The sequence below is a fragment of the Girardinichthys multiradiatus genome, chromosome 7 (genome assembly GCF_021462225.1).
Source record: "Girardinichthys multiradiatus isolate DD_20200921_A chromosome 7, DD_fGirMul_XY1, whole genome shotgun sequence".
NCBI lineage: Eukaryota > Metazoa > Chordata > Actinopteri > Cyprinodontiformes > Goodeidae > Girardinichthys > Girardinichthys multiradiatus.
This window is the reverse complement of record NC_061800.1, coordinates 24,083,963-24,109,906: the sequence shown is the minus strand read 5'-3', so window position 1 is coordinate 24,109,906 and position 25,944 is coordinate 24,083,963. Positions and strand designations below refer to the sequence as shown.

At 39.5% G+C, this 25,944-nt stretch overlaps 1 protein-coding gene across 1 annotated transcript in view; it reads left to right on the top strand.

Annotated features, from left to right (window-relative positions):
* Positions 1-25,944, top strand: part of LOC124871809 (anosmin-1) — a 69,848-nt gene that overhangs the window by 26,937 nt on the left and 16,967 nt on the right. The window contains exons 3-6 of the mRNA XM_047371378.1: positions 14,083-14,145; positions 14,459-14,681; positions 23,569-23,753; positions 24,095-24,224. Coding sequence (XP_047227334.1) covers positions 14,083-14,145; positions 14,459-14,681; positions 23,569-23,753; positions 24,095-24,224 — 601 coding nt within the window. The remainder of the gene's footprint in view (positions 1-14,082; positions 14,146-14,458; positions 14,682-23,568; positions 23,754-24,094; positions 24,225-25,944) is intronic.

Sequence of the window (25,944 nt, the reverse complement as noted above, 5' to 3'; positions counted from 1 at the left end):
TCTGTATTGTCTCACAACATCCTTCCCTGCCCCTGTTGGTTTCCTGTTCATTTGTTTATCCGCCTTATTCCTTGTATCCAAGACAGCTTGCATGATCTATGGGTGTAACTTCCGATCAGCTAAATCAGAAATGCATTTTTCCATGGTGTGTGTAAACAAACCATTTTTCTCAATATAATTACAAAACAAAAGCTTTAGAAACATAACCTGAAACTGGATGATCTAACTACAAAATACTTCTAGCAGTGATCCATTTTATGTTTTTCCTTGATAAAACAGACCAAAAACCTTCTATTAATATTAAAAATCCACAGAGTATTTAATATTCCAATCGCTTATTTATTTTTGAATGAGATTCAGCTTTGAGACGCTTACTAAATTACCTTCCCACTCATATTTTTCCCCCTGCTCCCAAACAAAATCTTGAATTTAGATAAGCACACTCCTGCTAATGGAAAATTCATTTGAGCTCATCGAGGGTGGAATTACACCCTCACATCTGAAGAGAGCATGTTGTTAATCTTTTTGATCAAGCTGATCCAACCCACTGTCTGCTCAGCATATACCTTTGCTGATTTACCATCGGGCAGTAACTAAGCACTGAATATCTCAGACTTGACATGCTTTAAGGTCACATTAGGTTAAAAATATGGTCTAGACTTTATAGCAGCTTCTTCTAATTATTTTGCAGGAGTTTCACTGCACATCACAGGCATATGATTTTATACTCAATCAGATCACGGCTCAAGAGTTTGATGAAATATGCTTGGTCCTGGTTAGTCTGTAAAGTTTTTCAGTGCCACGATGGAAAATACAGCAGAAGAAAACAGGAAAACCAAACACCAAACTCATCCTCGAGATCACAGGAGAGACCTGGAAGTTGTGAGAACAACATTCCTTATTTGGTCGTGGTTGACTCATTTAATTTTTTGGCATATCTCAAGAGGCTGATGTACTGCAATTCTGTGTTCAGCCTTAGAACATACTCTTCTGAAATATTCACTAGACTGGACTAATCACTGCACTGATAAGCATGTCCTTGGAAAAATATAAAAAGGCTTATTGCGTATCCAAAAATCTGTGCGATTGCAGTGCAGTGGTCGGCAAACTGTGGGATTCATGTCAAGAAGAAAGTTAAAATTAGGGCTCTACAATATCAAGAAAATATTTAATTCACATACGATATCTGAAAATTGCAATGACAATATCTATTATGATTAACCCACATTTTCTTGACACTTAATTCTTTACTAGTATACAATCTTTCCACCTATCTCTATGAGTATTAGCATCAACGCTACTAAAGATTAACATCAGCTGTGGGCCTTCAGGGCAAGTAGAGTCCAACCAACTGGTTAAGATTAGTGTCAATATGCTGACGCTTAATACCTGACACTTAAAAATAGTTTCCTACCAAATATTGCATCCAAACAGTCCTGTGTGAATTATTGAACACAATAATTTAATTAAAACAAACATCAAATTTAGTCCTCATTGCATTTCAAAGATATTTTGATAAATCAACTCCCTGAGGTAATAGGAAGTCAGAGCCACAATCAATGCTAAGTTTGATTGTTTCTTAAAAGAAGGAACTTACTTTCTTCTGCTGCTAAACCAGTACAACATATTAATTGTTATTTATATTAATGATGTGTGTTGCTTATATTTATTCTTTTGATTTTCATTATTAAACTAAAGCCACTCTTCTAAAAACACACCCAATAAATTAAGTATTACTTTTCAAATAATACAGCTTATTGCACAGAATATTATGCCTTCTTTTCACTCTGCTTCTAACCGAGTAAAACAAGTTTAACAAGCTGATTATTAGCTGGTTAATTAGTCAGGCTATCAGCTGCTGTAATGCAATTCCACACTGTGACTATATACAGCTTTTGTGACTGGAAACATTTCCAAATACATAAGTTTCTCTTGTAAGTAAGGAAAAGTGTAGGGGACTTACTGGCTGATTGAGCAATAAGCAGCAGCATGTAGGGGAGGGGCATGCTCTATAGTTCTGGAGAAAACTGTTCACTTTGGTGCTTTCTTTGACACTAGAGTTTAAACCCTTGAAAAAGTATGATGAACATTTTTTTTTGGAGTTTTTTAGCATAACTTTATAAAATATTTGTGTTCTTTGGTAATATGTCCATTGACAGAAGTTTTGTATCAAACATTTATTTATTTTATCAACTATCAGGAACTTTTTTTTTACCAGACTACAACTGCTTAGATAGCTTTAACTGTTTTTTCTTGTACAGGGGGTGCTGTTTTTGAGGCTCAGAAAGTGAGAAAATGATAGTGACCCCTTCTAAGAGAATTTCTGACAGGCCTCAGGAGCCATGGATTCCCCTTGATAATCATGATTGGAAGGCTGTGGGTCCTTGAGTTTTCTGCACCATAAAGCTCTCAATGAATGTAGGTTTTTGCATTTGTTCATTTGGAAAAGAACACAATAAACAGCACATTTCTGAATGCATCTTAATGTGCATTCCTCCACAAAAATGTATCAGCATTTTGCTTCTTTGCCTTCACTTCTCTGATAATAGGTTCCACTATCTAGTTGAATAACAATGGAGCTCTTCGGGTTGTCAGACGTAAACCAAGAGTATAGAAATGTACCGAAATCACAATGCAATATGTTGAGTTGAAGTCATCATTGCAGTATCTGTGTGTGCAGTAATGCCACCCTTTGCCTTCTAAACAGCATCAATTCTAGGTACACTTGCACACAGTTTTTGAAGGAACTCGGCTGGTAGGTTGTTCCAAACATCTTGGAGAACTAACCACAGATCTTCTGTAGATGTAGACTTTCTTACATCCTTCTGTCTCTTCATGTAATCCCAGACACACTCCATGATGTTGAGTTCAGGGCTCTGTGGAGGCCATACCATCACTTCCAGTAAGTTTTGTTCTTCTTTACGCTGAAGATAGTTCTTAATGGCTTTTGCTGTATGTCTGGGTTTGCTCACTTTCGTAAATTGATAAAATAAACTATCATCATTTATATTTCTGAAAACATTCTTTGTTTACAGCATTTTTTCACACCTACCTAAAACTTTTGCACAGTACTGTACAACTTAGAGACCAAGATGCTAAAGATTATGAAGAGTTGTGGCATTGAGATCATTGAAAAGACGACAGTAAGGATAATGCTAGTTTATTGCAACCGTTGCATTCAAAACTGCTGCCTCTATTAAAGACCCTGCAGCAATTATTTCCTTCTTTATATGCCACTGTTACTAGAAAACCAATCTGAGTCATTTAAAATAGGAATGGACAGGTTAGACCTCAAAGAAAATAGGTATCTGCTTGGAAAAAGCAAACCATTGCATTGCAGATCTAGATGAATAATATAGTTAAAGATCTTGGAAGAAAATTGCCAAACTAATATTTTAATATGACTTCTAAGAAAGTGGCCAAGGTCTGTTCATGATTAAAAGTTCACCCCAGAAACTTTAATCCCATAACATAACAGAATAGTTTTATCTTCTGTAACCACAAGCTTATATTAATTAAACTGCCCAGACAACTGATTGATTACACCGGAGAAGGGCTGCCTAATTCTTAAGTGTGACACAAACCAGGAATTTTTGTAGCAGCAGACTGGTTGGATAAGCGTTACTTAGCCTTAGACCCTAACTGATGCTGTGCAAAGGAGGTTTGTGCTACTGTGCTCCTATATACCAAATCAATCACTTTCAGCAAGGCTCTTCTCATCAAGTATGAAGCTATATAGAGTGGAGCATTCAAAGCCTTTTTCAGGAAAAGATACTGTTTTTTTATTTAGTTCAGTTTATAAGTGTAGGACAAATTCAAAGCACATATTATCTTCAGGGACTATCTTAAAAAAAGTCAACAACCTCCATGTAAAAATAATTATATTTTCTCTAAAGAAGTTAAATTAAATTCAATCTAATTCATTTACACATCAATGTAATTTAGTTACTATATTAGTATTGCATGTTGACAAGTTTCATCCATCTAAAAGATTGTATGGATCATATTGATTCTTCTTTTAATACAGTGCTTTGTCCTGATGCTGCCCTGGGCAACGGGTGACATTGTAGATGAGACCTCCCTTGTAACAGGAAGAGACATTGAGCAGGACCAGCCTCAGGAAGAGGCGGCCATCTGCCTCAACCGGCTGGGGGATGAGAAGGCAGGAAGGGGAAACAAACAAGCAGAGAAACATCAGACATTGAATAATTGTGAAGGAAAGTGGTTAATTGCTGCAATAATATAAACATGTATGAAGAGAAAATAAATTAGATAATACAGTAAGGAAACCTAATCAACTGTTCACAGGATGTTTTAACAACTGATTGTTCTGTATCCGATTCTACTTTAAACTTCAGGAACCACAAGAAAACCTGCAGTTTGAGAGCAACTTGCTCTTTTGGAATAATATGGAACTTCAGCTGTATAGGAAACGTAAGAAGAGACCGTCTTAAACATTCTTTCTAGGTTGTAAATGACATATCTGTCAGAGTAATTACAGTAGATCTCTCAACGTCTGTTTGTAGGTTGCTCAGAAATAACAAGTTTGAAATGATTGCATACAAAAATTGAGCACATCCTTAGAGCATTCCAACCTTGGGGATTTCCATGACAAACTCAGATCATAACTTTATCATCTAATAACACAACAATTTTAAGCATAGTCAGATTTTATTTTTTGTTGAGGGGTGGTGGGGGCTGTGACTGTTAAATTGTTGACCATTTGCTTTATCTATTCTGGGAAAAGTTTCTCAAAAATCAGAATTGTGTGGCTGATTTTTGTTCTCCAGTTTCTGTAACGTTTTTACTTGACGTTACGGATTTTAGCTTATTCCTATTTCTCTTTACGAACTATTGTATAAGATGATATAGCAACAGCATTGCAGATATTCTTTTTCTAGCCTTCTTGCCAGAAGCATTCATTAAGTATTTATATTAAGAACAGAGGCAACATTCCACCACTGTGCAAGAGAGCAATCAATGTAAAAAAGTATTTTGCTAATATTTAAAACGAAGACAAATTGATTAGTTTGATGCAATTACCAATGTTAGTGATACTAAACCGAGCAATTTTGCTTTACTTTCACAACCTTCCTGTTATATTTTGAAAGTGTTGCTCTCTCTTGATCTCTGACAGCCTGAATTAACCCTAGAAATGTCTCAAGATATCATAAAAAATTGTTTCCTTTTAAATAGTTTCTTAAATGTCTTCGCTTTGTCTGATTTCATTTTAAACACCTTACTCATACAGAAAATAGCTAACTTGAGTCTTCTTCGCTTAGTAACATTCTCCACACCGAAGTGTGTATCAGTGTGACCTGGTAGTGCTTAATATGATGAGTATACTGACTGAGAAAAGACTTTACTTGTTTTGTTTCTAACCAGCCGATCGCAATCTAATTCTTATTTGTCCAATTTAAAAACAGCAGCATGCTATCTCTGTAGATTTCCGGAACAGAAATTTGTTGTTTTTTAGGAAGATATTATGTTAATCTGTGTTGTCTTTTTAAAAATCCCTTATAAAGGCAAACATCCAACATACTACATCAGTTGAGTAGGTGCAGAAAGAAGTCCAATTAAAGATGGATGAAATAAGTAGATGTTATAATACCCAACAAGAGACTGGGTACAGTGTGTAGACATGAACACCCATGTAAAAGGGAAAAAGGGTGAGAAGTGAATATATTTAGATGGTGTCTGACCCCCCCAAAAAAAAGAGAGTAGGAATCTTCTGATCAGTGGGTCGATGGATATGAGCAGAGAGCTGCTGCAAAAATTGAGTCTAGTGACTGAAAAGTGTGAAAAGCACCAGGGTAGCAAAGAGTCATAACTTGATTTGACTGGAGGTGAGATTTACAACTTGTGATAAACATCGGTGATTCCCCCATATCTGGGACTTTCTGAGGGGGCAGGAAGCTGCGGGACTGCAAAGGCACCTTGTAAATAATCTTTGGCACCGGTGGAGCCTGATGCTGACCATCAGTGCTAGGATCAATAAGTTAAACTCTAAGCCTTGAGAAACTGAATTTTTATGCTGAATTTAATTCAGAAAATCAGAGAACAGCTGTCTCATACACCCCAGATGTGTGTGCAAATACACTCAGGTGAAAATGGAAAAATGTCATCTCCATCGGCATGAATAATGGTCCATATATTGTTATGCATACATTGTTTATTGTTATCCCTTAGGGTAACCTTAGCTGGTAGCTGTTCATGCTTCATAAACTAAAGCAAAACCTCGCATGACGTTTTACATGTGGACACTTTCCATACTTTGTTATTTCATTCACGGACTTGGGGCACCGAGTGTTTTTATGACGGGTGGAGACGCTGTGATGGAGAAAGGCAGTCCTATGCATGCACCACAACCAGAAATCCCCCTGCCTCAGCGCTACCCACTCCACCCACCTTCAGGCTCCCCCTGCCTCCTCTCCTCACCTTGTCTCCAGCATGAAAAAGTGAAGATGTGCTGTGGTGTTGGCTGCCATTCAGCCTGACTCTCTCAGCGACCCCACAGAATGCCTTTCAGGCTTCCCCCCAGAGTAACAACTGCTGCATTTTATTACACCGTGAAATGGGGAGTGAAAGACTGCTATGGATGCTCCTACTTAACCATGCAGAATGTGTCACCGTCAGGCAGGACGAAAAGAGGACAAAGAGGGAATCAGACGCCCAAATAAATGCTTCTGCTGAAGTTCCAATAAGGAGAAGCAGCCCGCTGGTCTCTTATGTGTTTTAAATAAGAGCATTTATGCCTCTTTGGGTGAAAATTAGTCCACAAATATGTTAACATCACATAACACAATTACACGCATTCCTTGTGTGACTTAAACAGATGGTAGCTGTGTTGCCAGCCGGAGAAATGTGCTTGAGGGAGACCCGACGCCGGTACCCCCACCATGCACATGCGCCGCGTCCAGCTGAGTTATGTCCTCTGCTCGAGTTCCTCAGTACATTTTCCTAAATTAAGTGCCAAAAGTCGAGCACTAAGCTATTAACACAGAGGGATAATAAAATGTGTGTCGGGTTCCTTGATGAAGTAGTGATCCTTTTATTTGATATTTTGGACATTTTAATTTGTAGATATTAACATTTACCATTAGGATTTGTACCGAAGACCAATCTTGCACATTTTAAAGCCTAAACATAAAGTGATAAAGTGACTTTTAAAAGTAGTCATACCCCTTAAATTTTTTCACATGTTGTTTTTAGTTTCTTTTTGTTTGTTTTTATTGTTAGGATTTCTTTTATATCAACGTTCTGCTAAACTGTGAAGTGGAAAAAGGTTTCCAACTTTTTTTTATTCAGAAATGTGAGATTTGGATTTTTTTAGAGCCCACTTTAGGGTGATTCCCCTAAATAAAATCCATGGGTACCAATTGCCTTTAGAAAATACCTAATTAGGTCCATCTGCGTGCAATTGAATAATCAGCATAAATACAGGTGTTCTGTGAAGGTCTCTGAGGTTTGTTAGTTAACTGTTAGTTGTTCACTACAATAATCTGGGCTATATGGAAGATCGGGAAGAAGAAAGCAATTCAAAAGAAAGCTATAAGATGTCCATTTTGCAGTTTGCCACAAGCCATGTAGGGGATACAACTGACATATAGAAGGTGACCCAGTCAGATGATTTTGTGACACACGTGCAAAATGAAACATGTGGGATAAATTTCTACCACAGAAACACATGGGTGGCAGCAATTTATGTGAATGCTTATGCTCAGCAGGGCCAGGGACACTTGTCAAGAGTTGATGGAAAGAAGGACTGAGCTAAATATAGGACAGTCCTGCATAAAAACATGTAAGGTGCAGCAAAAAGACCTGAGACTAAGGTCCATCTTCCAGCAAGACAATAACCCTAAAAATTGAGCAGGGGCTACAATGTAATAGTGTAGATCAAGGGTGGCCAACTCCAGTCCTCAAGAGCCAATGTCCTATATGTTTTAGATGTTCCCCTGGTTCAAAACTCCTCAATGAAATGACTGGTTCATTATGAGGCTTCTGAAGAATTTAAAGATACACCGAGGAGGTTATTCAGCAATTAATTCAGCTGTGCTGGAGACGGGATACATCTAAAACATGCAGGACACCGACTCTCGAGTACTGGAGTTGGCCATCTGGTGTAAGGTTGGGTGATTGGACGAATTTATCGCCCATCGACGATAGGCTGAGCCCTTCAACGGTCGTTTTTTTAAAAGCAGTGTCATGTTTATTTTGGGCCACGGGATAAGGGCAAAACATAGACGGACATAGCCTACACGACTCCCATGGCAAGACAAAAAGGTTAAAAAATCATCTGTATATTGACTCGTTGTTCTAATCCGTAAATAACGGGATGCGGCGTGCTGGCACTATATGTCTGCACAGGCGACACACCGCTGTAGTTACATCCTGTGGTTTACCTCTTTCATCAGGTTTAAAGCCAAAGTAATAGCAAATATGTGAATTTGTATTTTTTTTGGCAACTAGTTCCTCCATTTGAGTTTTATATTGGCAATCAGAAATTTCGGAAATTTACTTTTACAGACACGCCACCCAATCTGACTGACCATAAGAGAGAGATTATTGTTTCCTTCCACTTTATAATACTACCCTCTGTTGTAATTATGAATCTGAGAATATTATTTAATATTTAATATTAATATTTTAATATTTTATCAAATAATATTTCGGTCTGTTAAGGGTTGTCCTGTGAATACCAGCCCAGTAAGGCGATGGTATTAGGAAAAATAGAAAGGTGTGAGACGAGCTCTGACATTATTGAACAGCATAAACTCTGCACATATATGGAATGAATTCACACAATTTCTTAAAATACAAGAATTTATTAACAAAAATAAGTCAACTCAAAGTCAAACATATTTCAATCAACAAACTCTTTACTTTGCTAAAACAATCCAACTAAACTACCAATCAGAATTAAAGAATAACAAAGACTAATGGGCTATGTACAATATAAACAAGTTGATTAAAGATTGGAAATCATGACCAAAAAGAGTGATGCAACATTACCATGCAATGTTTATGTTTGAGAACCAAGGATTATCTTGAAGAATCTGGAAGTGAAGTTAAGTTAGTCTTGGAACTAACCTAGGCAATAATCAGCAACATTTAGACAACCATTCACAATGCAAGATCAGATAAAATATTATTTTAATAAAATAATGTTTTAAATAATGATCTGCTCAATAAAACCAAGCTCCCGGATGACCATTTCTCAACGGTGTCTAATTAACTGCCTTTAGTTATTGAAATAATATTTGAAGAAATATTATTAAGGGAGTATTTTGGAAAAGAGACAAATCTTTCTGGAGAAATGGGGCTTAATGGTGTTTACTTAGTTATCAAATCTAGTAAATGATGTTTAGGAACTATTATTCACTAAAACCAACAACCTTTCTGTTGAATAGTCTTTAGCAGCAAGCACGTGTTCTTAGATGCTAGCAGTTGAGCTAACAAAGAAGCGGATAGCTTAGCACCAGAATCAACACATACCTTTAAAATACCTCGGTTAATATAAGGGTTAAAATGCATAAGCGCGGACGGCGCGTTATGAGCAATGTTTTGTTTAAAACCACCCTTTAAATAAAGTTTATCTTAACTTTAAAACATACAAAGAACACAAACCGGCACGTGCTGTAGCTAGCCTACTAGCACTTAGATAGCCAGGTTTCACAAAAACAAAACTTCATAGAATGAAAACGTTCAGATTATTTCATCCTAACTGTTAATCTCTATATTATTCTGCCCAAACACTTAACCTCATGAATTGTGGTGAGGAATGTTGTCCAAGGGGCGAAGCTTGAAGAAACGTCCACAGTCAACAAGCGGTTAGCTTTCAGCTAACCTCTGCGTTCGCTCTGTGAACAAAAGGGTTAGCTCCGGAGAGATGGCGGCTCGTCCTGTCCGCTGCGGTCTCTGCCGTCTTCCTTCAAGCTGGGAGACTGTGTCTTTGCCGGGGCTTTTCTCGAACACCGTTTGCGTCTGCGGGGCCTCGGAGAGACAGTCAGCAATGCTTGTACCTTAATTATCCCCGTTCATGAATGAAAATACCGGATACACAGACAGTATTTCATTCTACTTAACTTTGCATATGATCGATGATCTTATGGCTTCCTTGGATCCAGTTGAATTTATGTCTTTTTGCCAGCAAAAGACATCAGCGCACTTTGTTTCCCTCCTATCCCGATGGTCATCGGTGTGGAAGAGGGCGACTTGTGGGAAAGGGGGGGGGGGGTTATGCAGGCAGTGGCATCATGGGAAGTCCTCTGCTACCCCCCTTCCCCTTCTGAAGTTGTGCTGAAAGTGTGTTAAATGCAATTTATTTTGAAAGTTCCAGAAATGTCCGTACCGGAGTTTAATGTTGAAATCCATGGCTGTGGGTCCCAACACCTCCTTTTCTTTTTGGCTATCACATAAAATCCCAATAAATTTTGCTAAAATATGTGGTTGCCACAAAGCAACAAAATGTGGAAAAGGTCAAGAAGGTGTATCTACTTTACGAAAGCACTGAAGCTGAAATCTTTATGTCTGAAGACCAAGTTGCACAACTTGGAATAGAAACAAAAAAACGTTTCTGGCTCTTTTTCAAGCCTTTTCTTCCCTTGACTGCATCGGTAACATGGTTTAGATTGAGCCCAAACTGTGTAAATAAGAATCAGAATCTTGATTGATGATAGCACCTTTGTGATTATATCCAGCCGTCCTATTTGCTTTGGCAAGACATCTGTTGCCGGCCCTCCTCTTCCCGCCCAAAACGTCAGGTTTGTGGGTGTGGTCGACCAGGATTGCTGACAGATTGGCAGTTTTCAGCACACCTGAAGGGAGCTACCCGTCTCAACGCAGATGCTTATCTTTTATTAAGAGTGTCATTTACGATAAAGCCCACTTTCTGAATAAGTTCCTTGAAGGAGTCAGTTTATTTTTTTTCCATTTAGAAGGAAACTTCTTAAAAAAACCGAGTTGTTCTGTGTGGGTGAGAAAACACTAAACTTGCAGCCAGCATTCAGATCTGTGTTGCAATATCTCTGGCATGCAATGTGCTGTGTTAATTCATGCAGATTGGCACACAAGCTTAGAGCATCTCGAGGCGATGCTGGCTGCATCGTTTCAAGTTTAGCTGGGAGTGTTGTGAACCCGAGAAGGATCGCTCTGTAAGAAAAGCCAGAGGAATGCCTTCAGTCTGTGCTTGAAGAACATTCAGTGGGCAGAATGAGCTTGATCCCCATGCTTATGTGTGTATGTTTAGTGATTTGTAGAGGGGATTTGCAGACATATGCGTCTACTGGTGGAATGTCCTTTAGGCTTTTGTGCAGCCTGTAGTCACTGGTCCAACACCTTATTATTTGGGCTTGAGATGCAGCTCCTGCACAGAGCTGAGATCAGAATAATGATAAAGTTAACATATTATTCATAGCAGATATTTTTCAAACTGAATAGACTGAAGCTGCTTTTGACATTTCAGCCGAGCTCAAATGTCATCTCAAATCCCTGAGGTGCTGCAGAGTTTTCACCTAACTGGCTCTGTCTAAAACCACATTAGCTATTTTTCAAGCTTTCATCTTCCCCTAATTATTACTTCACTTTACATTTGTATGCCTAAAATTACAGAAGTGATATCTGCATTGCTCTGAAGTCATTAGGAAAATACCTCCCCTCCTGACAGTCTCCAGCAGGCAATAAGAGACTCGTCACGTGGTTCGCACCCGAGCTTATTCCCGCCGGAAACAACACCGGGCAAAGCAGCGACAGGCTGAGTGCAATGGAGTGCTGGCAGGCTTGTGCGTCTTCCCTTGATTGCAGCTTGTCCTTCAGAAGCAAGGTTTATGTTTCATCATGCACCCATCCACCACACTCCATAAAAAGCAAATAAACTTTACACCAGGGATGGTAAAATAATGACAGAGCTGCCTAATGAGCGAATTAAAGAGCAATAAATACAAATCTGGCCTGACTGAGATGTGATATTCCTTACATCAACGTCTGTGTTTAATGCTATCCCCACTATACGATAAATACCCTCATTTAGGCTCTCTGCAGCACTGTACCTTACATAACTCTGCAAGTCCTTCTCACATGTTGGACTAGATGAGGAATAAAGGAGACGTCTTGAAAGTCCATTATTCAATTTACCTTTAGTGCTGTAGTCGATGAAAGAGGCAAAATTAAATAGGCTTGAATGAGGGACTTTGGCAGGTTGTCGGGTGGTGCGGTTTGGGCCGCTCCCAGTGCTGTGCAGATGCAGCCTGGCAGTTGTTTTTCCTGATCTTGCTCTTCTTTTCACACCAGCTGTGGGAGAACATAAAAAGCCCTACTCCTCTGCATCTGAGCCCCGTCTGCATAACAATCTAGAGGTACTAGGCTGTTTATCGAGTTTGATTTGCTGTCCGCTGTCGTGTCCAAAGCAAGAACGCTTGACTTGTATGGCAGAGCTTTGTTTTTAAATTGTATCATCTCATTATGTTTGGCAAATTGAGTTGGAGCTTCACTCATCTTGAGGTTTTTCTCTTGTCCTGTGCCTGTTTTGAGCGTTTAGTAAATACGTTCCCTGTGTTGAAAAAATCAGAATCCCATGAACTCTAAACCAAGTGTAACAAGTTTTAAACACTTTAAAGATGAGTTCATTCCTGCTGCCAGAGTAAAGCATACAGTACAGAGCCTTGGCACATAGACGTTTTTCATATCTTGTCACTTTACAACCACTAACTTCAATGCATTATATTAGAACCAGGGGTGTCCAAGTCCAGTCCTCGAAAACTACTACCTGCAACCTTTGGATGCATCTCTGCTCCAACGCACCTGAATCAAATGGCTGAATCCCCTCAACATTCAGTCATCCAGCTCAGCAGATGCCTGGTGATGAGCCATTTAATTGCTTCAGGTGTGTTAGAGAAGGGATGCATCTAGATGTTGAACTATGGTAGCTCTCGAGTACTGGACTTGGGCAACCCTGTGATCGATCAACACAAAGCTGAGTAAATAAAGTCTGAAGTGCTGTGTTCAACTATATTCAACCACACAGGGTTAGTAATCCCCCTGTTATAGCAGCCTACGTGGTAGATGTTCTACCTAGCAGTATGTGATATCTCATGTGATGACCTTCATCCCTATTTGCAATCGTTTGAGCTTGACGCCAGCTTGAAAAACAGCATAAATCTGCCTTGCAGGTGATATTCTGAAAGCTTCTCTGTGACTCTCACTGAGCAGGACCTATGTTACAAATTATTATTAATAACTTAATTTGATTAGCCATAGTGCCATACATCATGCCTAATAATTGGTTTATTATGTATTTAGATTCATAAAGTGCCTTGCTAAAGTAACAAAGTAAAGTAACATTCTGCAACAGTTTTTTTTGCAGGATTGCCCTGTATTTCATTTCATCCCATCTACTTTGACCTCCTTCTTTGTCCGTGTTGAACAAAAGCGTCCACACAGCATGATGCTGCCACTGCCATGTTTCAACATGGGGATGGTGATCAGCATTTTGCATGGAGGCCTAATTTTCTGACATTAAATTGCACACAGATGATATCTACTTACTAATTAAGATGACATCTGGAGCCAGTAGGTGAGACTATGTTTTTATGCAGTGGTTTGAGATTAAGGGAGATCTGTAAAAATCTGAAGGCCATGTATCCTTTTCTTTCTAACTCACAATTATACACGTTGTGTAAAATCCTACTAAAATACATTGAGATTTGTGGTTTTAACGTGACAATGTGCAAAGTTTAAGGTGTGTGAATGCTTTTGAAAGACAGTGGATGTTTTGGCTAGGTTTTGTTTAAGATTTCAAGACAAGATCTGTCAGGTTTGACACTATACCAAGCCAAGCATGAATACATTTCCACAGCCTTGATTCTGTCTGCAGACCCTGATTTGCTTTAGTAGTAGATGGTGAGTGTCCTTTGAAGACATGCCTGGCATCTGTACCAAAATGCAGTGTGACTAGCTGTTGTGATTGTGCCGGAGGAGGCGTCTCAGTGAGGTGTCAGTAGGATGCTGGTCCGTGCTCCACAGCAGCTGGTCTTTGATGTGGCTGTGTCTTTTGAGGAACTTACACTCTTTTCCTTTTTTCCACAGTGTCTGGAGCCCTGCAAGGAATCCTGGGACCTGAAGGAAAACCAGTGCCAAGATTTATGCGAGGTATGTTACTACCACGAATAACTGAGCTTACCTCAGGATTCCAGTGTTTGAGCTTTTTTAGACCCAGCGGTGAAATTTCACCGAGGGGAAAGTCTGAAAGGGGTGTGAAGTAACTCTTTCTGTGCTGTAACGACACCCTCAGAGAGACTGAATCAGAGCCATTTAATGTACTCACCGTTTCAGTGAGTCATAGGCTAAAACCTAAACAGGACAGTCACTGTTAAGTCAAAGAGCTGCTTGTTTGTAGCCAGTCCTTTAAAAAGTAATCTGACATAAACTTTCCCTCTCCTTCCCTCTCTTTCCTCCCTCTTAGCCCCTTTTCCCCAAGAAGCACTACGAGTGTCTTACAAGCTGTGAGTTCTTGAAGTCCGTTGAGGGGGTGAAGCAAGGCGACTGCCCTGCCCCCGAGAAGGCCAGTGGCTTTGCCGCAGCCTGTGTAGAGAGCTGTGAGGAAGATGGAGAGTGCTCAACGGTCAAAAGGTGCTGTAGCAACGGCTGTGGTCACACCTGCCAGGTGCCCAAGAATCTCTACAAAGGTAATAGAAATAACTTGCATCACAATTAATAAGGGGGGACAAATATTATCCCCAAATGGCTACATAAGTAAATGTACTGTAACTATAATCAATAGCTGTTATTAAGAGCTGAATTATACTAACAACTGAAACTTTATTATTATAACATAACTGTTTGCGGTCCATTCATGTTCTGCTCAAGCTGTGGCTATTGAAAACACAAAAATGACTGCTTTAGCAAACATATGTATACTATATTTGTTCTAGTTTATTTTTATGAAATTAGCATCAGGCCTCACCATACACAACACATATTTCATGGGTTGTCTGAAATTGTAAACCATAAATGCCAGTTTTAGTGATTCAACCTTTTTTGGCAGGATTTAGCAGCATCGATATGTGAGAGAAAACCGCACCTGGAGATTGGCAGCAGGGTTCACATTAGATGGAATCACAATCGTCACCGCACTATCAATATGTGCAATATCACAATCTCAAAGGAGAGCTTGGACACAATATTTGGCAAAATACTGTACTTCATGTCTTATGCATTCATGATCTGCATAATAATGATACATTTGGCCCATTGGATGAACTCTGATGAACCCTTTACTACCATGAAAAACAATTAAACATTAGACTTCAACACCAGAAATGAAAAAATACATCTAATTGTAGTATCTTAAAAAAAATTCATTTTGAACAGAGATGTTGAAGGGAAACACATTGCTGTATTTAAAGTACTTCAGCTGTAAAACTGATGAGGTTTCATATTTTATTCAACCTGATAATTAAAGTTATAATGCATGATAATACCTCTGACCACAGCAGTTTAACTTCCTAAATAAATACTTAGGTCTGTGTTTTATGAAAAACTCTGTATTCTGTAGCAGTCTCTTTTGAACTGAGATTTCTCATATCTCTGTCTAAAGCAGGCATGTCCAGGTTCAGTCCTCAGGGGCTGGAACCCTGCAGGTTTTGGATGTTTACTTGCTCCATCACAGCTGATTCATATGGCAGAATTACTTCCTTCATGTCACCTTGCCCTGCAGAGGCCTGTTAATGCACTATTTATTTAATTTTGTTGTGTTTAATCAGGGGGGGCATCTAAAACATGAAGAACACTGTCCCTTAAGGACGGACTTTGGACACCACTGGTCTAAAGGGATATAAGAAATGCCTGTTTACAATGGTGCACACCATTAGAACTGGTGTGTTACTGGTGGTTTAATGAATTGGATAGCAAACACTGAGCAGCTGCTTAATTACCAATACAACAGAAGCAACAAGTGTTGCATTTGTTTATTATCAGCTGTTTTCTCAGCCTTTTCTTGACTTTGTATTGCTTAAATGTATTGTTTTCTTTCCAACACTGAAGAGTGCCAAGAAAAACTGGGCACTGTGTCACGTCGTAGTTAAACCCCTATGAAACGGTGTGTTATTGGTTACTTATTAACAGTTCCTGGACAAGTAAAAAAATGTATATGAAGGAGCCCAAGAATGTCTGCAAAGGTAACAGAAAAAAGCAATAAATCACAATAAATAACAATCTTCTGCATCTATATTGGCAGCCAGAGTTAAAATCTTTGAAAAATTCAGTGGTGGTTGTTTTGGCAGCACTCTTGGTTACTGGTGGTTTAAGGAACTGGATGGCAAACAATGAGCAGCTGCTTTGTTACAAACACAACTGAAGGAACAAGTGTTGTATCAGTTTACACTGCAACCAATAAAGCCATTTTACTTGAGCTGACTTCATCCTTCACATGGCAGAAGTAGTTTTCCAACCACAGAGGGGCATATTGAGAAGGCTGCTGAGGAGCTGGAGGTTTGCAACATGTTGCCTGTGACCCCCCCCCCCTTTCTCATCCAACGATGGGAGTATTTAAAGGCTGATCCGTGGACAAAGAAAACATGCCAGTGCATTGCTCTGTAGCTGCTTTTTGGATAAATAGTAGATGGCAATTTTGTTGGTAAAGACAAATTGCTTTCTTAGTGACTTCTTTATAGGGAAAAGAAACCGTGTTCCCTTACTTGAACGTTTTTATTAAGACAGAGACAAATAAATCATCAAAACGTTTTTTAAGCAGTTGTTCCCAATGAGATAAAATGGTAGTCATGAATGCATGCAAGGTTTGATAGTTTGTGTTAATATTATCTGGTTTAATTGTTGTTTTTAGCAATATTTGGATATATTGTACAATTCTCTATCAGGTTCATATTTTGCACCAAGATCTATTGCAGATGTTGACAACAAATTATTTAGTACATGCAGTGCTCTCCAAATTAGTAGGAGTAGCATAATCTCAATCCTTTTTTTTTTAAATCTTTTTTTTGTGGCACTAGAGGCCTTTATTTTTCGACAGTAGGTAGACAGGAAAGAGGGCAAAGAGAGGGGGAGACATTCGGCGAAGGTCGCCAGGTCCAGGACTCGAACCTCATCGAGGACTATAGCCTCTGCACATGGTGGCGTGCTGAACCTCTACACCTCCAGCGCCGCGCCCATATAATCTCAATCCTAAAAGATCCATTAAATTTGAGTACGTTTATTCAGTGGGGTAAAAAAACTCCCACATTATAAATTATAATTTAAAACAGTGATGCAACAATTATAGGCACCCCTGCTGTCGGTCCCTTGTACAACCTAAGTTTTGTCAGTAGGACACCACTCAAGTCTTCTCTAACATCTCACAAGGCTGGAGCATACAGATAGAGGAATCTTTGACAAATTGTCTGTGTGCAGTCTCTCTGGATCTAGCAAAGTCCCAGGTCCTCTCTAATGATGCCTGTTCTTCAGGTCACCACACAGATTTTCTATAGGATTTAAGTCTGGGGGCTGAGTTGAACGTGGTAAAAATATAATTTTGTGTCTGGTAAACCATTCCTGAGTTGATTTGTTCATATGTTTTAGATCCTGATCCTGTTTAAAGATGACAACCCATATTCAGTTCACTTCCAGAGACCACTAAATTGTTCTTTGTAATGTCCTGGTAATTCATGATGAATGATTTAATGGATTTGTTCGTGCACTGCAGTCCAGTAAAGTTTCCCACTGTGAGTGGTCAATAATTATCTATGTTGTGTGCAGGGGCAAAATCGGGCCGCTGTATTAGAGTTGTAGAAACTGATTTACACTATTATTTTACTATTATTTTAAAACACAAATTTATTACAGAGCTGACATTTTAAACTCTTTAGCATTTTATTTTAGTTTTTACCTAAGACAGTTTCTTACATCTCTGTACTTTCTCTGACCTCATTTTAAACATCTGATTAATAGTGAAAATTGCTCAATTTAATTCTTCTTCACTCAGTAACAGCCTCCACCCCAAGGAGTGTTGTCAACATAGTATGGTGTGTTCACTGATCTGAAAATAATTGGACGTTTTAGTCTCCAACCAGTCAGTGAGCATTCAGGACTGGTGAAACAGAAAATTGTCCGATTCAGGTCACAATTTAGATCTTAATACAACTTGAGATTCGTATCTCTAGACTGTCACATTAGTTTTGACTCTGCAAATAGATGAACCTGCTGTAACTTTTAACAGGATTTAAAAGAAATATTCACACACAGCTTGTCTAGTTATGAAACATAGAATAACTCAAGAGTGATGGGGATTAAATCACAAGTGGAAAAAAATAGAAAGCTCTGCAGGTAATTTATTCAATATTAGATCAGAGTTTATGTGTTTATCACAAAAACAGAGTTCCCGAGTGAGCAGACTGTGATGCAAAGTGTCACACATATAGCTATGTCCTCTAATGCTTAATAGTCATCACTCATCGTTTAATTATTGCTCTGTACTGTTTTCAAAAGGAAGCAGATTACAGTGACAAGACACATCAGCTAAAATAAGAGCTACACCCCCCTCTCTTCTTTTTTATTAACTAGATTTTTTATCATAGGTGATGATGGGCTGTCAGGATTTTAATGTGATTAATTGCTGCAGTTTGCATCCTTCTCTGCTAACCATCAGAGGGAAATCTCAGTAAATTAGAGCCAGATAATTTTACATCTTTTTTTCAAAGGTGTGCTCAGAATCATAAATCTTTTATTTCATCTCTTTATGTTGCACTTCACCCACACATTCGTCACACCGCTTCTGCTGCAAATGGGAAAATATCTCCTGTATTGAAATTGAAGGGTAAGCTGAAAAGAGCTTTTACAGACGCAGATGTACCTAGGAATCTTAGCTCCATTGAAAATAGTTTTAATAGCGCTGCCCAAGGCGACTGGATTTTTCTGAGGGTGCTGAGTAGTTATGTGAGAAAAAGCCGAAAGGCCCCCTGAACCTGGAGATTGGTAGCGGGATCAACATTATACTAGTAGCCTAGGGCTATAACAGAGTTGAGGAGACAGAACAGAGATGAGTTGAAACCGAGCTTTGAACTGCTGCAGTGATAGGCTGTAGGGGAGAATGCTTTCAATCACACTAAGCATGTTTTGCTGTGCTTCTTGTGCTATATAAACATAAAGCAGCGCATGATAATGGAGTGGAACTAATTTTTTTGACAAAAATCTGAGAAGTGAGGAGAATCCACCCTTATGTAGTTTATCCTCAGTTTAAATAGAGGCATTCTGTGAGGGCTTCAGGGGTTTGTTAGAGAACATTAGTGAACAAACAGCACCATGCAGACCAAGTCACACAACAGGAAGCTCAAGGAGAAAGTTGTGGAGAAGTTTAAATGTTTTGTAATGCAACAACATTTGAAAAAGTTCAAGTTGTTGGTATACTTTTCCGAGGTGCAATAACATCAACAGCACCAACACAGTGACCCAGTAAAGTGAACCTCTCGCCGCACTCTGAGACCTTGGGCTCAATGGCATCCCTGCCGATAAATCTCAAACAACGCAGAGTCTGTGACAGGCCGCCATTGGCACTACACCTATGCTGTATTACACTGAGCCTTGTGGTGAAAGTCAGAAAGGAGTTCCTGTCCCGGTCCTCAGTGCGTTGTTAAAGGTCTAATTAGCTGCTCATGGTCTGAAGAGCATAATTGTTTCTTCGTGTGTTTGTAGTTTTCGCCGTGATGAGCTACAATGCTGGAAACCATTAGCAAACACAAGTGGGAAGAAATGGAGCGTTTCCCCCACTGAGATTACTCTCAGATGTGTATGTCTATGTTCAGATTAGTGTCCCCCCAGCTCATGCGTACGCCGCTTGACAGACAAACGTCAAGATCTCAGAGACACTGGGCCCCCGCTGAGCTTTTGATCTGCAGTAAAGCGTCATCTTCTTTCACTGCTCAACGTTTTATGCGAGGAAACAGGGCTTAGATAAAATATACTGTTCAAGAATAGAAATGGCAATTTTATGAGCCGCCTATGGCTCCCGCATTTCCATGTAGTCTCTATCTAGTTTCTGACTTTCTCCTCTCCTTTGAAGATGCGGCACCACATGTGACGCAACCCAGCTTGTTTTGCATGCGTTCTGATCAAAAGCAGCTCCACATTAAATACACAGAGTGTGGATGTCAGATTAAGATAAAATTAAGTGAGTCATGTTGACCCCATCGCTGCAAATCCATCAGTGATGTCTTATTCATATCTGACTTCATTAGAAAGAATTGTGAAACAAGCTGTTTTCGCAGGGTTTTCCTGTGCCTCTGTAATTAGAGCAGTCTTCATGACAGTGTGTGCGTGAGGAATGAAAATTATATTCCCAAAGTGTAATCTTTGGCATGATATAGGCACAAATGAACAGCGTACTCTTGATTGTTCCTCGGCAGGAGTTACATCATGGTTTGAAATACGCGTGTGGCCCCTCATAAATGAACGCTGCATGATGTTTGGAACAAACTTGACGAAGAAGTTGTCTTTGGAGAGAGCAACTTGAGTGAAAGTGTATTCTTCGTCCTCCCACATCCAGCGGAAGAGAGTGTTGGTGTGTGTCTGTAGATATTTCTTTTATTTTTCTATTTTGTGCATGTGTGTTTGGGCTTGTGTGACTTTGATGGAGGATGAGCAACGGCAGTGGGAGGCGAAGAAAAATGCTGTGGTTAGCTCCGTGCTGGTTATTGTGCAGGAAATGTGACACGTTTGTTCGCACGTACAGGGACACACGCAGAAACTGCTGTGGAGCTGTGAAACCGCAGCACAACGACCCCCAGCTGGTAATTTGCAGAGATTTGCTATCAGTGGGACAAAACAAAGTTCAGACTTTTTAACCGTGCAAATTAGAGGGATAATGAAGATCTTTAGAAGTTGGGTTCTTTGGAGTTGTTGTAGACAATTTATTTTCACTAGAAACTCCAGCTAATTGGTAGGCAGACCTGAGCTAGTCTAAAGTGGATTCATGCCATCTTGAAATAACAAAACAATTCATAAATGGTAATTTATCACCTTTGCATTAGATGATTATTTACATAGAAATGAACAGATGTTTGTGGAGATGCTCTGATCTGAATCTTGTAGCAAATTTTTAATCTTCATATTTTGCAAAGCAATTGTTGTTAACAATATATAAGAAAAACATTCAAAATTGTTCTTCTTTAGCCTGCCTGCCATGAACGGTCGTAAATTATTTGAAACAGGGCAGAGGGGATTTACAATTTAAAACAAAGGTAAAAGTATTAGTTAACATTGAAAGCTGTCCGATATCTCAAATAAGTGATTAGCAAGGTTAGCTGGGCTAGCATTACTAACTAAACATGAGTCTCTGTACATACTCCCTTTGAATGTCGATCCTTAACTTAAAGATTTGTAAAAGGCTACCAGCATTTCTAAATCCAGTATGTTTCACAACAGAGGTTGAGCGCCTTAAAAGATAATAGAGCAGCGTTGGTGTAAATCACTCAGCATTCCTGTTGTCAATTTTAACATGATTTCCTTTTAAATAGTTTCTTACATGTATGTGCTTCCTCCATTTTTATTTTTAAGCACCACAGTGATACTTAAATTGGCTAACTTTGAGTCTCCTTCACTCAATAACAGTGTGCACACCAAAGGACGTTGTTATCGCTGCGACCTGGTAGCTCTTAGTGATGATGCTTTCGCTGATTCGAAAAGTTGAAAAGATTTTGTTTTGTTGCCGACCAGCCACATTTAAAAAGCCCAAGTAGAAGGATGACTAGACTACAAAATTAGTGCAATCCTTGAGTCAGCAATATCTGTCCACAGGCTACCTCAGTCTCCACAGCAACCATCTGTAATGACTGATAGGTGGTAGTTTCTACCAGTTCCATTGCAGCTTGTGGTTTTTACTTAGATATTCACCACTGGAACAGGATATATATATACATGTTGCAGCAGGCCTAATTTTTGTGGTTTGGATGAAAAGACGTTAGCATACAGTTACAGTTAATTATTCATACCCTTGGCCTAGAAGATTTACGTTCAAAGTAATCTTTAAATTATTTAAATCTGATAAATAATTTTTGGAGGGAACTAAAGATTAGGGTGATGGCACAGAGGCTTTCTGACATCAAAGGCATCTTATTACCAAAGACAACTCATGAAAATACCAGTCGAGGCATGCAAAAGACTTAAGGTTATCCTATTGATTATAAAAACAGTAGAAATAATTGTTGCCATGATATTTTTTTAAATGGCTATTCTTTTTACATTGGTTTGAGATGCCTATCTCATTTCCTATCAGAGACAAATTAGATTGTTTTCTAGGGGTATGAATAATTTTGGGCTTAACTGTACATACAGTTGTATTCAGAACAGTTGATATGGATATGCTTGAAAATTAAAAACACAGCAGTATATTGCTTGCCTCTGTACATACTGTGTATGCTGTAGTAAATGATCCTGTTATCAGGGGGAGGCAGCAGTTGGCCATGCAGCTTCTCCTTCCTAACAAACCATCTATCATCTTCCAAACATCACCAAAGGTTATCCTAATTTCCATCAAAAACCTTAGGAAACAAACTCAATTGTAGCTTAAGTAGCAAAATCACTTTGTGAGACACAGCCATTCCTGAATGTGTTTCAAAGTTGTCTCTGAACGTTTGCACCACTCTAAAAAGGTGTTCGTTTAACTCCCTGGTAACAACTGAGGTCTTTCAGGTCATGAGCTTTGTGCATTGGTAAAGCATGTTTCCAAGCTGGATGTAATGACTCAATAGCAATATTACCAGACGCTAATGCTGTGCATGGAAACAGCCTTGATAATGTTGTTTACAAGCGCGCAGCAGGGTGGCCTTGAGCACTGATGCCGTTCATAAATGTGAAGCAGCATTGAGCCAATGAACATTGACAGAGGTCCAGCATAACAGCCTGAGGAGAACAGGTGATTTATTAGGAACAGTGTCATGTGTTCAGCCCTCTGCTGTACTTTCAGCCTTGTTTTTCCAATCTCCATCTCATTATCACTGTGCCCAACGCTCAGTCAACAACTCACTATATCTCCACAGCCATAAATCTGCTTGAAAGGCTTCAGCCGGACTTGGCTGAGGGTTTGGCTCAGTGTTGTGCTTTATAAATCTCTTATCTTTATATTTATTGCACATGGCCATGTCAACTTGTCTGAAGGGCTGGAAGTGAATTTCACAAATGCAAATTAACATCTCGTGCATGTGTGCCTGTTTGCATTGGTGTGTGTTGCACCTGTAAGAGATGGAGAGGAGAGAAATGTTTTGCGCTCCATCTTGCATACCTGAAAGCAAACTATGTGTATCATCACTGAGAAGCACAGCTACTAAAACATTAAAGGGCCGGCCAGGAAATATTACAACCTGTCACAACAGAGAGAGATGTTGCTGTTAACCCTCAGCATGTATTAAATCTATTGCTCTGAGGTCATGTCTCATTTTCAGATCTGTATCTCCTCCAGCTCAAATGTTGTCTTTTTCTTTTTCAGCCTCCGTTCACCCGAGAGGGGAAAAGAGAAAAAAAAAAAATGATGTTGAATTTGAGCTATGATGTTTCACACACGTGGGATTTTATCTCATCCTGTACTTTTAGGAGTCCCTCTGAAACCAAGGAAGGATCTGGTGTTCCTGGAGCAGCCTTCGGGTCAGCTAGAGATCCGCTGGTCGTCCAAGTTTAATATCTCAGTCGAGCCGGTCCTCTACGTTGTGCAGCGCCGCTGGAACTACGGCATCCATCCCAGCGAGGATGATGCCACCGAATGGCAAACAGTGGCTCAGGTAGGAACCAACAAACACAACATTTCAGTGAGGTCTGTGTAAGTGGATCCAATAAACTCACTTTGGTTGTTGATTCTTGTAATCAGATATCCCTCACACTGAAGATACAGCTTCGCTTATCCTTGCATGTGTCATGCTACAGCTGTGAAGCTGCAGCGCGCCAGCAGACTTTTGCACACCGATGCACATTCCTCACAGCCACAGGGTCTTTGAAAGTTTGGCAGGGAGAAACACACAGATGACTGATGTGGCAGCAGGCTCACATTGGGGCTGTGACCCTGCGTAAACCCTGACCCCTGTGGTTTGCTCTCCCTCCCCGCTTCCCCCCATCTGTCCCTCAGACCGCAGAGGAGCGCATCCAACTGGCCGACATCAGAGCCAGCAGATGGTACCAGTTCAGAGTTGCAGCCGTCAACGTGCACGGGACCCGCGGCTTCACGGCGCCCAGCAAACACTTCCGCTCTTCCAGAGGTATGTATGCATCTTTATGTGTGTGGCCAGTTCATGTTTGACACCCACCGCCCTTCATTTTTTATGTTTAGGGGCTTGGAACAGGTGTAAGCTTTTGGAAGGAGTTTTGAAATCTAAGGCAAACGTTAACCTAACTATTTTGAAAAAATTCTACTTTAATTCTGTCTTTAGAGGATTAATAACAAAGTAGGTTGTGTTGTCTTCTAAGCCCTTTTGGGCCTGTAGCTCATTTAAAGCGCTTCGCAAAGTATTTACACCTCTTGAAACTTTTCACATTTTGTCACATCAAGTAGCGCTGGATTATAATAGATAATCTTGCAATGGCGATATCAGTATAAATGCCCATTTTGTTCTTTCCACTTTTCCTCATTTGTGCTTAAATCACTCTGTGACCATTTAGCATTTTGGGCGAAGTCATTAGTGTCTGGTGTGAGCATTTGCTGCAGTGAGACTCTGTCCAACTGGATAAATGTTACATTAGCATGTAAAATGCACATTAACAACACTTGCAATAAATTAACCAAGAATTATTGCACTCCAAACAGTCCTTTGCAATATGAAAATTGCATAGAGTGATATTGCGATGATGATATATTCGCCAGATACTGTGCAGTTCAAATCACCACTAACAATTTCAGTGTATTTTACTGGGATTTCTAGTAATGGACAAACACAAAGTGGCACATAGTTGTGAAGCAGAAGGAAAAACGGATGCAGGGTATTTAAAATTGTTACTAATAAAAACCTGAGAAGTGCGGCATGCACTTTTATTCAGACCCTATGAGTCAATAGTTTTCAGAACCATGTTATACTGCAGGTCGTTTGTATGGAAGCAAATCGTTACCATATTTCAAATGAAAAAGCATTTTCAGAAATGCTTTTTCATTTTAAGAATGTGGCTGCATTGTTTGACTCATAAATGAAATTAGTTATCAATAATCCTATTTGCATTTTAATTTTCTTCTTCAAGACTGCTCATTCTTTCACTTAATTAAAAAGAAAAAGAAAAATACATTTGAGATTTATTTTTCAAAATGTACCCCAGCAAATAGATACCAAAATTCAATTTGAAATGTAAAATTTGAAAATGAAAAAGCATTTCCAGAAATGCTTTTTCATTTTAAGAATGTGGCTGCATTATTTGACCCATAAATAAAATTAGTAATCAATCATCCTATTTGCATTTTAATTTTCTTCTTCACGACTGCACATTTTATGCCATAATCAAAAAGAAAACAAAGCAGACATTGCGTTTTCGTTTTCGTGGTCTGCCCGCAAAGTACTGCCCAGAACTCGAAAACAAAAAAGCATTCCGAGCTGCGGGCGCAGCAGAGTGACGTCAGCAGCCGCTCTTCCTCAGCTCCCTGCTGACTGAGCTACCCATCTTGTTCAGTAAGGGGCGCTGTGCACGTCTGTACTGCATTACATTGCAAACGTGCCGAGAAATTGATTGAATTGCAGCAGGGCCGAGCTCAATTTGTGGCAGTGGCAGGCAGAACTGGTAGTTCCGCCACAGCCTGCCACCGAAGCTGCCACAGCCTGCCGCAGGGTGGCAGGGGATTCCGCGAGGATGCCAGAAGGTGCCAGACCGGCCGTAAAAGCTTGCCAATGCGGTTGCCGCTGTTTTTGTGGAAGCTGATGATCGGCATTATTGTTATAGCCTGTTACCTTTACATAATGATTTCATTATTGATTATTATTTAATAAACAGCTTTAGAAC